The 13,486-nt window shown below is 51.1% G+C and overlaps 1 protein-coding gene across 3 annotated transcripts in view; it reads left to right on the forward strand.

Annotated features, from left to right (window-relative positions):
• Nucleotides 1-1,144: 1,144 nt before the first annotated feature.
• FGD5 (FYVE, RhoGEF and PH domain containing 5) overlaps nt 1,145-13,486 on the forward strand; it is a 122,408-nt gene continuing 110,066 nt past the window's right edge. For 2 of the 3 annotated variants that reach the window (XM_055343917.1, XM_055343918.1), the window contains exons 1-2: nt 1,145-1,298; nt 9,859-12,508. In XM_055343917.1, the coding sequence (XP_055199892.1) occupies nt 1,286-1,298; nt 9,859-12,508 (2,663 nt within the window). In that variant the 5' untranslated portion in view covers nt 1,145-1,285. Of the gene's footprint in view, nt 1,299-2,082; nt 3,124-9,858; nt 12,509-13,486 lie in introns of those variants that run through there. The other variant, XM_055343919.1, reaches the window with a different exon arrangement.

The raw sequence follows: 13,486 nt of genomic DNA on the forward strand, positions 1-13,486 counted from the left end.
TACCATGTAGCCGCAGGCCTGGTTCCCCTGGGAGGTGCTGGCACACTTGCGCTGAGTGAACAGAGACCCGCTCACCAACCAGGTCTCCCTTTCAACGTCACCATCTTCCTTGACCATCCTTTCTCTACACAGTGGTTCTCAGCTTCAGCTTGCATCAGAGGGACCTGAAGGGTTTGTTAGACACAGGATTTCTGATTCAGGAAGTTGAGGGGTCGGGGGGAGTGTCCTGAGAGTTTGCATTTTTAACAATTCCGATGCTGATCTGCACACTTTGAGAGTCCGTGCTCGGCCCCATTACCCTGGTTTATCGCTCTCAAGGCACTTATCACTCTGAAATGATCCTGCGCATCTGTCTTGTGTCTTCACTGACTTCCCATCGAAGCTCCATGAGGGTAGGAACTAGGAGCTAGTTCTTGATCTAGGAGCTGGGAGCTGGGAGCTGTGCTTGATCTTGATACAGGGCCGAAGGCATACCCAAGGCTGAAAAGGAAGAGATGCTCGGTCCCACGGACGAGGGCACTAGGAGGTCCCTGGAAGGCCACTCGCCGGCTGCCTCCTTCCCCTCAACTGATCCTAGTCCCTGGAACCTCGCGCGACTCCCCGAGTCACCTCGGCCCCTTTAAATGTGCGCGGGGACGCCTCGCCCCTCGTCTCCAGCGATCCCTGACTGAGCAAAAAGGGGAAAAAAAAGCCTTCCTCAGGGCGGGAGGAAACGTCTAGGAGGGGGCGGAGGCGCAGCGGCGGCGGAGGCGCGGCGTCCAGAGCGCAGCGCGCGGGGTGCGGAGCTGGGTGCGGAGCCGGGTGCGGAGCCGGGAGCCGGGGCGGGAGCCGACGCGCCCCGCGCTGCCCGGGCCGCCGCCCCACGCGCCCCCTCCCCGCCCCGCCCCCGGCCGCCGCGGCCCCGCCCCCGGAGGCTCGCGCCCCGCGCCCCCAACTTGCCCGGCATTCCGCGTGGACGCTCGAGCGGACGCGCCCCGCGCTGCCCCGGCCCCCGCGCTGCCCCGGCCCCAGCGCCCCCGCCCCGCGCCCCCGCGCCCCCGCGCCCCGCCCGCAGGCTCGCGCCCCGCGCCCCCGCCCCGCGCCCCCGCGCCCCGCCCGCAGGCTCGCGCCCCGCGCCCCCACTGGCCCTGCGCGCCGCGCCGAGTCCAGCGCGCGCCGGGGGGCGGGGCGGGCGCCGGGAGTGCGGGCCCCGCGGGGCGGCCATGGAGTGAGGCGGCGCGCGGACTCGTGCCGGGACCGACCGACTGCCTGACCGACGGCGGCCCCGGGCTGCGCGGGCTGGAAGATGCACAGAGCAGGTAGGAGGCTCCGCTTGGCCTCCGCGCCGAGGCGCGCGCGAGGGGACCGCGCCGGGCGCTCCAAGTTGCGGCCCGCGGGGCGCCGGAGCGAGCCGCGGACCCCCACCCCCACCCCCACCCCCCGGGCTTCCCCTCTGGGGGCTGCGGCCGAGGCCTGGGCGGGTCCGGCGTCCCCTCGCCCGGGAGGCCGAGGATCGTCGGGGGCCCTGTCCGGGACGCCCGGCCCGGGGGACGCCTGCTGGAGTGGGCGAGGCCGCACCCTGGCCGCGCACGCCCCCGCCCCGCGCCCACCGCGACCCCGGGGGCACCGCGCGGCGGCCCGGAGGCGCTCCTTTCGCGGAGGCGACTTGGTCGCGCCCCTGAGTTCTCACCCCGGCTCCTCGGGGTCCCCGCCAGGCCCTCCTGCGCCCGGCGTCCTTCCGGAGCTCTTCCCCACCCCGGGGTCCATCCCCGGCCCCTCGGGACCCGGCGGCGCACCCTGGAGAGGATTCCTGCCCCCTCCTCCCCCTCCTGGACCCCGCGACTTGGAGCTCAGCCCCCCGAGGAGACGAGAGAGCCCTGCGCTATTCGCGCCCGCAGCGCAGCCCGCCCCGGCAGCGCCCTGGCCTGGGGCCCTCTTTGTGGCTCCCCCAGGAGACCCGACGCCCCAGGGACGCTCCTCCCGAGGCTGAGCGCACTCCAGACGTCCCCTCCCGTCCCTCGAGTCTCCGCCTCGTGGATCCGACTCTGCGGGTTCAGGGATTGCGGGAAATCCAGAACGCGTTCGGCAGTGAATACTAGCAGCCCCTTCTGAGGAGTGCCATTTAGCAGATTCAGTAACTGAGGCCCCGAAGGGCGAGGGCGATGCCGGGGACCGGTCCTGGGATTCCTGACTCCATCCACTCCAAGGGCAGAAAGTTCCCTCTAAGAGTTTGCAGTCTCAGCGAACTTCATTTCCCTGCCAAGGAGGGATAGTCCCTCTTTCTTTCTTTTCATCTGAAAATTGAGCAGAAGGCAGCCCTCTCCCGGACCCACACCCTTGTCCGAAGCCATACTCCAAAACACACATCCCTAAAGAAACAGGAAGCCACCATTTTGGCTGTCTTAGAAGCATATCCTGCTGCCTTGTGTGTGTTGTGGGGTTTTTTCTTTTTTAAGTCTTTTTAATGAAAAAAGTCATTGTCTTAGGAGTGAGGTGCAGGCAGGAGACATTTGGCTGGACTGATTTGACAAAGGAGACAAGCGGGGACTTGGGAGTGGGGCAGCTGCCCTCCTGTGTCCAGGCCTGGGCATGTGGACGCCTGGACAGTGATGGAGCTTGGGTCTCAGCATGGGGGGCGGTGGAAGCTGGGGTGCCACTTAGGGAGGGGCTGGAGCTGGGTCCCAGTGCCCAGCCAGCCACGCCTCGGAGGAAGAAGTTCGCCTCCTGCCTGCTTCTGGCACAGTCTGAACAGAGCCAGGCTAGCTTTTTCCTACACTCCTAATAAAACTCACTTTAAAACAATGGTGAGAGCTGTTCCAGTTTTCCCACGTTTCCCTGCTTGAGGCTTGGGCAAGCCCTCCCTTTTCTAAGAATCTGGGGGATGGAATGAGCCGGAATAAACTGAGAGGGAGGTTTGGTCCCAGGAAATCTTAGCAGTTGCTACTCTTGGGGTTAGCCGTCCTGTAACTTGCCTCAAGCATAAACCTGGTTACTTTTTCAGTGTGATGGCAATGATGGAAAGCTCACATGATGATTTCTGTGTGCCATGCTCTGAATTTCCTGATCATGTAACATAGCTGTTCACAGACTCCATGCGATTGAATTTCGGGACCACCATATACTTCGTTATGTGACCTTGAGGAGGTTAGTTACTTCACCTCTGTGCCTCAGTTTCTTAATCTGAAAAATGGGGATAGTATGATCTTTGTCATTGAGTTCTAATGATTAAATAAAGCTTCTAAGGTGTCTGGAACAGTGTCTGTCATGTTATAAGCTACCAGTGAATACTGGCTAGCTAGTATTTATTGGTCACTTACTACGAATGAGGTACTGCTTTTAAGTGTTTTACTTCAATCCAGTTTTCACAGTAACCTTATGAGGTAAGTGCTCTTACTATCCCCATTTTATAGATGGGAAAACTGAGTGGCAGGGATTTTATTGTCACTGACTTTATGGTCACTCAGCCAAGATAGGCTTCAAACACACATTGTCCATCTTCAGAACCTTCTGAACACATAGTAGGTACACAAGAGATTTTAGCCAATTGAGTTTGTTAGTTGTTGTATGTCTATTACTTCCTTTGAACTTCTCAACAGCCTTATGGAAAAAGAAAGTATTTATTTCATTTTACCATGAGAGAAACAGGCTCAGGCCAAAGTGATGTGCCCAGGATGACACAGACGATGTGCACCAGAGCAGGGATTGGAGCCCGGTCTATCTGAGCCTGGGGCCCATGCTTTTCTCACTTTGTCCCTGCAGTCTTCCCAGTATGTGCCCTGTTGTGGATCACTGGACTAGCTTAACAGCAGCCTAATTAGAAATCATCAGGCTTGGCTTGGACATTCCAGCAGGCACCCAGGAATGAAAGTTAAATTAAGATGCAATTGGAAGGTGAAATTGGAAGATAATTACTCTTGGAACATATGGCTACGAGAGTTCCAGGGGGAATATAGTGAACTGCAATTGAAACAGACTCAGGGTCTGAACAAGGGGATATAGGGACACCAGAAGTGCGATGAGTTTAAATACGCTGTAGTTGGCTGGAACAGAAGGCACTCACTCACTGTTGCAGTGTCCTTACTCTACAGATAGGGAAACCAAAGCTCAGTGAGGGAAAGGGACTTGCCCAAGGCCACACACCTCCAGTTCAATGTCGGAGCCAGGAGTGGAGGTCAGAGTTCCTGACTCCCAGCCCAGTGCTCCTCCCCAATATCCCTTCTCATTTAACCTCTATGTAACTGACAAGGAAGCCGCAGCATGAATGTGTGAGTGACAGCTATTTAATTAAAATAGAGGGAGAAAATATAAACTAGTTATGGGGGCTGGCTGGGGATGATTTCTATCACCAGAGGCTGTTAAAAATCTCTTTCTCCTGTCACTGTGGTTCTCCCCATTGTCAGTTAACTCTTGGCATCTTGGCTCAAAGGGTGTTCTGCATTGGAGTTAACCTTATGCTACAGCAAATTGCCAAGAGGTCTTGGGCAAAGAGAGTATGAACCCTGGACTCTGTGATACTAAGAGAAGGAAGGTTCACACCACAGCCCGGGGAACTCAGGAGACAGCAGAGCTTCCACCAATCCCACGCAGGCTGGGTTCCGGTTAGTCAGAAAGTTAATCTTAACCCAGAGGAGGAAGCCCCAGCTCTTATTTATCCTGTAATCCCCACCATCCCTGCTGTACTGGACTCTACCAGACTTCCAAAGGGCTTGCATCTAAGTGCCTTTGGGCCTTTGCACATTCTGTTCCCTCTATCTGGCATGCCCAGCCTCTTTTGATTATGAAAATCCTCCTTGTCCTTCCACATGCACCCCAAAGCTACCTCTTCCATCCATCTTCTCTAGGCAGAATTGGTCTGGGACCTAGATAACCTTGTACTTAGGACAGGGGCTCTGTGGGATTCCTTTTTGTGAGGAAGGCCGGGAGGGAGCAGAGCCGAAGTTCTCACACAATCTTTATTTTTTTCTTCCTCCCTGGTGTCTTTCCCTGGCTCCTCCTCATAACCTCAGAGCCACTGGGGCTCCCTCCTGGGCCTTTCTCTTTTCTTTGTTCACACTCCTTTACTTGATGATCTCACCAGGCCCAGGCCTTAAATTCTATCTCTGTGTTGGATACCTCTAGCTGGACCTCTCCTGAGAACCCAGGCTGGTATATCTAGGAGCGCACCTGATATCTGTCTCCACCTAAGTGTGTGGTGGGAACTCAGATTTAACATGTGCAAATTGAGATTCTGGATTTTCCTCCCCAGCATCGACAGCCTTCCCCAATTCAGTTGGTGGCAACTTCACTTTCCCAGTTCCTCTGACTCAAAACCTTGGTGTTGTCCTTGACTTCTCTCCTTCTTTTACACCCCATATTCATACTGTCAGCAAATCCTGCCAGCTCTGTCTTCATATTGGGAATCTGACTCTACCACTTCTACTGCTGCCAACCTGGTCCAAGTCTCCACCATCTCGTCTCTTGCCTGGATGATTGCGAGTGCCTCCTCATGGGTTTCCCTGAATCCATCCACACCATTTCAACTTATTTCAGCACATGAGCCAGAGTAAGCAGGTCTTCCTTCTGCTTGGGTCCCTGCATAATCTACACCTTCCCTGTGACCTCTCTGACCTCATCTCCTGCTTCTTCCTGTTTGTTCACTCATCCCTCCCTTCAAACTACTCTCACCCTCCTTGAACACATCATCTGAGTCCTGGCTTCCCTCACATCTTGCTAGTCTTTGCTCTAATGTCCTCTCAGTGAGGCCTATCCTGGTTTAAAATTGAAAGAAAGAGAAAGAGGGATCCCTGGGTGGCGCAGCAGTTTGGCGCCTGCCTTTGGCCCAGGGCGCAATCCTGGAGACCCGGGATCGAATCCCACATCGGGCTCCCGGTGCATGGAGCCTGCTTCTCCCTCTGCCTGTGTCTCTGCCTCTCTCTCTCTCTCTCTGTGACTATCATAAATAAATAAAAAAATATATCTTTAAAAAAAAAAGAAAGAAAGAGAAAGAGAGAAAGAAAGAAGAGAGAGAGGGAGGGAGGGAGGAAAGAAAGAAGGGAGGAAAGAAAGAAAGAAAGAGAAAAGAAAAGAAAAAAGAAAAGAGAGATCTTTTTCCATAGACTTTATGATCGTCTAACATACAATAATGTAATATGCTTCTCCTTTTTATTGCTTATCTTCCTCTTCTAGAATATAAGTTCACCAAGGACAATGTCTTTGTTTTGTTTATTGATTTGTCCAAAGATTCTAAGTGGATGCCTATCACATAGTAGGAACTTAGTAAATATCTGTTTAATGGAATCTGATTAATAGAAATTGGATGGGAGCAAATGAAGCCAGTCATTCACCTTATAGTCAGTTAGTACTTCTGAACTCTGGATTCAGCCTTATGTAAATTTGACACCTGGCTAGCTGTCTCTGGTCTCTCTGGCTTCCGTTTCCTTGAATTTTACCCTTCGCTGCCTCACTAGAAGCTGGGAGCCCTGAGTCTCCGCTGTAGAAGAAAGCTCAAAGGCAAAAGGGTGAAGGCAGGGTTCAAGTGACTAGACCAGGAAGCAGGAAGACCACATTCTACCTGGGTCCTGCTCCAGACTTGCTGAGAACCGTGTGCCTCAGTTTCCTCATCTTTCCCTGTGGGGTCAGACAGAGCCTTTCTGATTCTGGCATCCTTTGGTCACAGAGGGGATACAGGTGAAACATCCTGAACCTCAGAGCTGGAAGTAGGACATGGACACTAGATACTTGTCATTCCTAGGGGATCCTGTGGGGAAGGCATTTTCTTGCAGGATCACGCCTCAGACGCCCACTGTAACTTTTCTTGAGGAGCTGGCGCCCACAGATCAATAGCTTGATTGGATGAAGGATGGAGTGGGGGTGGGGGTGATGCAGCCAAGGTGTGGCTGTTTTTCATGCCCATCTGTCCCTTTGTCAGGTCTCATGGCACTCACATGAAATACCACCCGTTAAGGATGAGAAATGAGAGTCCTCACCCCCAAAGAATAATTTCATGCCAGTGCCTGACACTTGATGTTGGGAGCTTTAAGCTAATATTATGTATCAGTGTGAAGGAAGACTTGTAGCAGGAGAAGATGTGGGGTAGGCAAAGACTGACATTATTAGATAATAATGGCTTCTCTTTATTGAGTACTCCTACATGAAGGCCTATTGCTGGGCACTTTTAATATATATCTTTAATCTTTATAACCTCTTGAGAATAGGTGTTACTATTGTACCTATTTTACAGATGAAGAAACTGAGGCTCAGTTTCATAGCTTACCAGTGGCAGAGTCAGGATTTGAACCCAAATCAGCCAGGCTCCAAAGACTCTGTCTGTTACTCTACAATGACAGATTAGCTAAAGTTTAGCTGTTTATTTATTTATTTTTTGATAGTCACAGAGAGAGAGAGAGAGAGGCAGAGACACAGGCAGAGGGAGAAGCAGGCTCCATGCACCGGGAGCCCGATGTGGGATTCGATCCCGGGTCTCCAGGATCACGCCCTGGGCCAAAGGCAGGCGCCAAACCGCTGCGCCACCCAGGGATCCCAAGCTTAGCTGTTTAAACTACACATAGTTGGGTGGGTTTTTATTTTTGTTGTGTGTGGTTGGTTTTTTGTTTTGTGTTTTACTCATTTGGACAGATATTTTTCTAAAGTAGGGTGTATTTGCTTATGGAAACAAGGAATTGGAAGGCCTCTTGTATCTTGAAGACTTTCTGTTATTATCTGAATGCCAGTAGCTGGCCTGGGTGTTGATGTGGGTGGATATAGGTGTGGGTTAAGGGGTTGGTGCAGTGCATGCTTTCACCTTTAGAGTCTTGACAGCTGTGTCTCTTTTCTCCTTTTCTTGCTGGCAGCTACCACATTTTACACCTGGCAGTGTTCCTGTTCTAACTGCCAGTCCTTCCCCCTCCTAGTTAGCTGTGCACTAGAAAACCAGACCACTAAGTTCATTAGGTTTATGTGCAAAGTGCAATAATGAGGCTCCGAAATGAAGCCCTTTCAGGAACAGGGTGCATGGGCACCTATATTCTTGCACTCCAGGCCTTTTTAATTTCCTTTGGGGCCTCCTCAGCTAAATTTTACATAGTTCTGCCAGTTTAGGGGAGATACTTACTTTGGCTTCAGATGTATCGAAATTGAGGTGCCAGTGGAACAGCCCCACTGAGATGGATTAAAACCAGCTAGTACTATGCTGGCCAGCAATATAGCCACCATCCACATGTGGCCACTGAGTAGTCGAAATGTGGCTAATCTGAATTGTGATGTGCCGAAAAGTACAAAATACACTTTAGATTTCAAGGACTTAGTACAAAAAAGAATGTCAAATATTTCCTTAATAAATTTTGTAAATTGATGACATGTTGGCCCAGATATGATTCATTGATTACATGATGATATCCAAAATGATGATACCTTGGATATATTGAATTGAAAAAGAAGTATTGTTAAAATTAATTTCACCTGCTTCTTTTTTACTTTTTAATGTGGCTATGAGAAAATGAAAAATTACGTATGTGATAACATGGCTCACATTGTATCTCTGCCAGATAGCCCTGGACTACAGATGACTGGGATTAGGTGCTACAGGGGTTTACCTGGGAGTCAAATGCATGGGGAGGAGAAGAGTTTGCTGACAGACCTCTAGGACCTTTGCTCCATCTCCCTTATGTCATGAGCCAGGCTGGCATTCTGAAGCTGCTCTGTGTCAAACCTAGGCCTAGGCCTTACGGGGGATGGGATTGGGAGATGGGGCGGGGCTCAAGGGGAGATTTGTATGTCATCATCTATGGGCAGTGGGGAGCCAAGCAGTGCATTTGAAGCCGAGATGTCAGGATGGAGTTACTTTCCTGGAAATCTTCATTCCTCACTCTGCCCAGTGTGGCCAGGGACTTGGAGGCATGGAGTCATGCTGTGGCAAGACAGATGAACTTGGAAGTGGGCAGCTATTCTCTTGACCCTTGCACTTACCCAGATCCCTCCCATTCTAAAGAATACAGTTGAAATTTCACCTTCTTCAGGAGGTCTTCATTAGTCACGGTAACTCTTGCTTCTCTGACTCCTGTAGTACAGTGTATAGTTTGTACCACATCCTTTATTCTGACATGGTCAGATCCTCCACATCCACAAGGGAAGAGACTTTTTGGAAATACCCATGTTGGAAAATACCATGTAGTTTTTCCTATGAAATTTGGATGCCCATGAAATTTGGATGCAGGGCAGTTAGCTAGACACCAGTCTTAAGGCACGTAGAATTCAAAGGTGACCCTTAGAAGAGTCATGCATCACCGTCACAGACCTTTGGTGTATTGCTCTTGAGGGAATGAGATAATGGCTATTCAGTCATAATATTGCAAGGGTCTGCAGCTCTGTCCTCCAATTGTTCTGTTAGTCTTGTCTCCCCGACCTAACTGCAAGTACTCAGCAGAGGTATTCTTCTCTTCCTGGTGCATATAGATAGTAGGTATCCAATGAATTAACTATAGAATGAACATAAGCTCCATGAGGGTGGCAGGGATGGTGACTATCAAGTTCAGCATTGTCTCATGGGTACCTGGCACCTACAAAGCATTTAATATATAGTTGTTGGATGAATGATTACAATGATCCGGACACCTTTATTTGAGGAGTATGTCATTGAGTTGAGTTTTATTAGCTGGACTATGTGCAGAAGAAAGATCTTTGTTTACATCACTTTGTTTACAGGATGCATCATCAGTAGAGGTCCAGGGATTTTAAAGATGGGGTGGAGGATATAACCTGAAGATAGAACATAGTAGATTGGGCTCACAGAGGTTGGGAAACTGTCTTCAGTGTTTTCTTGAAAATGCTAAGTGGGAGACTCTGAATGGAAATAAAGGTAACTATACTTTTCGTGTCCTTGTTTTCTCTATTTTCATCCTTTAGATTCACCAAAACCACCAGTTGCTCCCAAGCCAAAGACTACCAGTCCCCTCACGCCAATGACAACACCCAAATTTACTTCATCACCCCGGCCTGATAGTCTTCACAGTCCCAACTCCATGTCTAGGGGGCCAAAACCCCCCATTGCCCCTAAACCCAGGCTGTCGACCCCCAGTGAGTGGAGAGCCAGTGTGTACGTGATCAACAGTTTGAATAAATGCAGCAACGGGAAACTGCTCTGCGTCGACAGGGGACTGTACGAAGAGCACCGGTCCAACTTGGAGTGCTCCGAGTCTGAGGCTGATGAGGATTACATCGTGGTCCCCAAGGCTCCACCAAAAGAGGATGAACCCAGGGATAGCACCTCTGCAGAGAATTCAGTAATGATGTCTCCAGCTGCTGGGGAAGAGGAGTGCCAGGAGGGAGGGGAGGAGAGTGACCCGGAGGGGATGGGAGCTGCTGAGGACTTGGCAGCCCCAGCTGAAGGGGTGATAAGTGACGAGGCTGATGGAGGCACAGCCCCCACTCCTGAGGATGTGGGGGTAGAGGACAGTGCCTGTGACCTGGGGGCAGAGGAGCAGACGTTCACAAGGGAGGAGGAAGAGAAGCTAGTGGAAGAGCACAACATGTACAACCTGGAGGACGGAGGCCCTTGGGATGGAGAGGCAATCCTTCCAAGTGATGTCATTCTAACTCAAGTTGATTTAGAGGGTCCAGCAATTCCCAGCGAGGAGCCTGGGCCCCCTGGGACACCCAGGGAGGAAGGGGAGGGTGGTGAGGAAGGCTCCCCCAACACAGAACTAGGGGCTCCAGATGAATGTGTGGGTTCTGACAGACCCCCCGAGGGGGATGCCGAAGATGCCAGCAAGGAACCCACAGAGAATGAGGGCTTGGCCTCAAGTATCCAGGAGGCAGAGAGGGCTATAGTCAACCCTGAAGTCTCCAAGGAGGAGTGTGAAGATACCATGGCCAGTGGTGACCAGGATGAGCCACCTGACCAAAATGAGAAAACTGACCAAGAAGAAATGGCAGCAGTCACCCAGGAGGTGGGGGAAGACCCTCGAGAAGGTAGAGACCTGGTGCAGGATGAACCTGCCGAGGAGAGCTGCCAAATCATTCCTTTTGAGAATGATGGTGTGGATGACTTTGTGACTTCACTCTCAGGAAGTCCCTACGAGTTCTTTCCGACTGAGAGCACCTCCTTCTGTAGCGAGAGCTACTCTTCTCTTTCTAAGTCAGCAGGAGGCTTAGAGTCACAGCAGGAACCACAGTCTGCAGAATGTGCAGAGCAGGACCCCATTGTCAGAGCTTCATATGGCGCTGGGGAGGGCCCCTCTGTCCCTAATGTGGTGGTAATGGCAGGGGATGAGGATGCTGGAGATGATGCACTCACCAACCCCTATGAGATGGGAGTTGACCTGGACCAAGGGACTGTCCCTGGGGAAGGAGAGGAGCCTGAACCACAGGCTGCATCTGACACTCTGAGTGCTTATGGCACGAAAGAAGAAATGAACTCTGATGCTGAGGGTGGCCTGGTCCCCACTGACAGGAAGAACATCATTGCGAGGGCCAGGCCCCACTCTGGGAAGGTGGCTGGCTATGTCCCAGAAACTGTCCCAGAAGAAGTTGGACCAGAAGCTGGCTCTTCGGCTATTGGCATAAAAGGTGCCACCAAGGAGGCGAGAAAGACGGTTCTGTCATTGGAGGGGAAACCGCTGGAAGCCAGCAGGGCCTTGCCAGCAAAGCCCAGAGCCTTCACTTTATACCCTCGATCGTTCTCTGTGGAAGGCCGAGAGATTCCAGTCTCCTTGTACCGGGAGTCAGAGGCATCTAGCTTGGACGATCATAGGATCAAAAGAAAAGATGACAACCTTTCTCTGCCCTGTGTGATTGGCTCCTCTGGGAGTTTCTCCCAGAGGAACCACCTTCCTTCCAGCGGCACCTCAACACCCTCTTCTGTGGTTGACATCCCGCCCCCTTTCGACCTGGCCTGCATCACCAAAAAACCCATCACAAAGAGTTCTCCCTCGCTGCTGATTGAGACTGAGCCCCCAGACAAGTACACCAAGAAGAAGAAGTCATCCTTCAAGAAGTTCCTGGCACTGACATTTAAAAAGAAGTCAGAGAACAAAGTCCACGTGGATGTCAACGTGTCGTCTTCCAGGTCATCTTCAGAATCCAGCTACCACGGGCCTGCCAGGCTTCTGGAAATTGACCGCAGGAGCCTCAGCAACTCCCCACAGCTCAAGGCTCGGACTGGCAAGCTCCGGGCTTCTGAATCCCCTTCCTCCCTCATCTTCTATAGGGATGGAAAGAGGAAAGGTGTCCCCTTCAGCAGGACAGTGTCCAGAGTGGAGTCCTTCGAAGACCGCTCTCGGCCCCCCTTTCTGCCCTTGCCCCTGACCAAGCCACGGTCCATCTCATTCCCCAATGCTGATACTTCAGACTATGAGAACATTCCAGCCATGAACTCAGACTATGAAAATATTCAGATTCCGCCGCGGAGGCCTGCGAGGGCTGGGACATTTACGAAACTGTTTGAAGATCAGAGCAGAGCCCTGTCCACAGCAAATGAGAATGATGGCTATGTGGACATGAGCAGCTTCAATGCCTTTGATAGCAAACAGCAGAGCACAGACCAAGAAGCAGAAAGGTACTGTGAAATTATATTTTCTTGTTGTTGGGCAAATGTAACTATCGGAGAGGCAAGCTTAGATGTAGGGGACAGAATGGACTTGCTTTCTAGCCCCAGGCTCTGTTTATTTCTAGCTGTGTGACTGGAGGTGAGTGGCTTTATCTCTCTGAGCCCATCTGTGAAATGGGATTCCTGCTGCCTCACAGCAGAGTGAAGAGATCAGAGATGATCACCTGAGTGAGAGTATCAGTCTAAAATGCCAAATACAGTGTAAATGTGAGCATTTGTATTTCCATTATTTGAGAGACATTTCTCATCTAGGTAGATGGGTTTGCTAGTTCCCTCCAGGAAAGTCACCAAGAGAGAAGGCCCTGGTATCTTGCCAAACTAAATATCTTTCACCATCAGGAAAATACCCTAAATTGAGATTGATACTCTTTTACTGTGTAAATATGCACTCTATTCAAGGGAACTAGAAAAGACAATCTGTTTAAATTGTTTAAAGAGCTAAGGGTGCCTTAAGCTAAATTTCTGAATAGAAGCCTTTAAGAGGTACATCCAACTGATTTTTTTTTTTTTTTGGAGTCATTCACCTTGGAAATAAGAGTGAAACACTGAAATTATTGACAACAGTAGGGTTTTTCTGACCCCACCTTCCCAAGACTGACTGAATGCCCTTATTGATCATTCCAAGTGGATAATTGCCAAATCCTGCAGTTTTTGTACCTCGTGGATGCAACTTAAAGGCAATGCAGTTCAGCCTCAACCATTGACTCTCTTTGGGAGTGCCTGATAGGAATTAATACAAGTGAAAATGGCAGTTAAAGGATATCCTGATTCTGACCCCTTGTGCGCAATGACTTCACCCAGTCACACACAGCTGCTGCTGCTAGGAGTTCCCGGGGCGCCTGCAGTAATGAATAGATAAGATGATTTGCAATTAGCATGAGCTGTCGCGGGAGTGTAGATGCTAGAAGTGTTTATGTGGTTTATTCT

This window comes from Nyctereutes procyonoides, unplaced genomic scaffold, assembly GCF_905146905.1.
Source record: "Nyctereutes procyonoides isolate TBG_1078 unplaced genomic scaffold, NYPRO_anot_genome, whole genome shotgun sequence".
NCBI classification, from domain to species: Eukaryota; Metazoa; Chordata; class Mammalia; order Carnivora; family Canidae; genus Nyctereutes; species Nyctereutes procyonoides.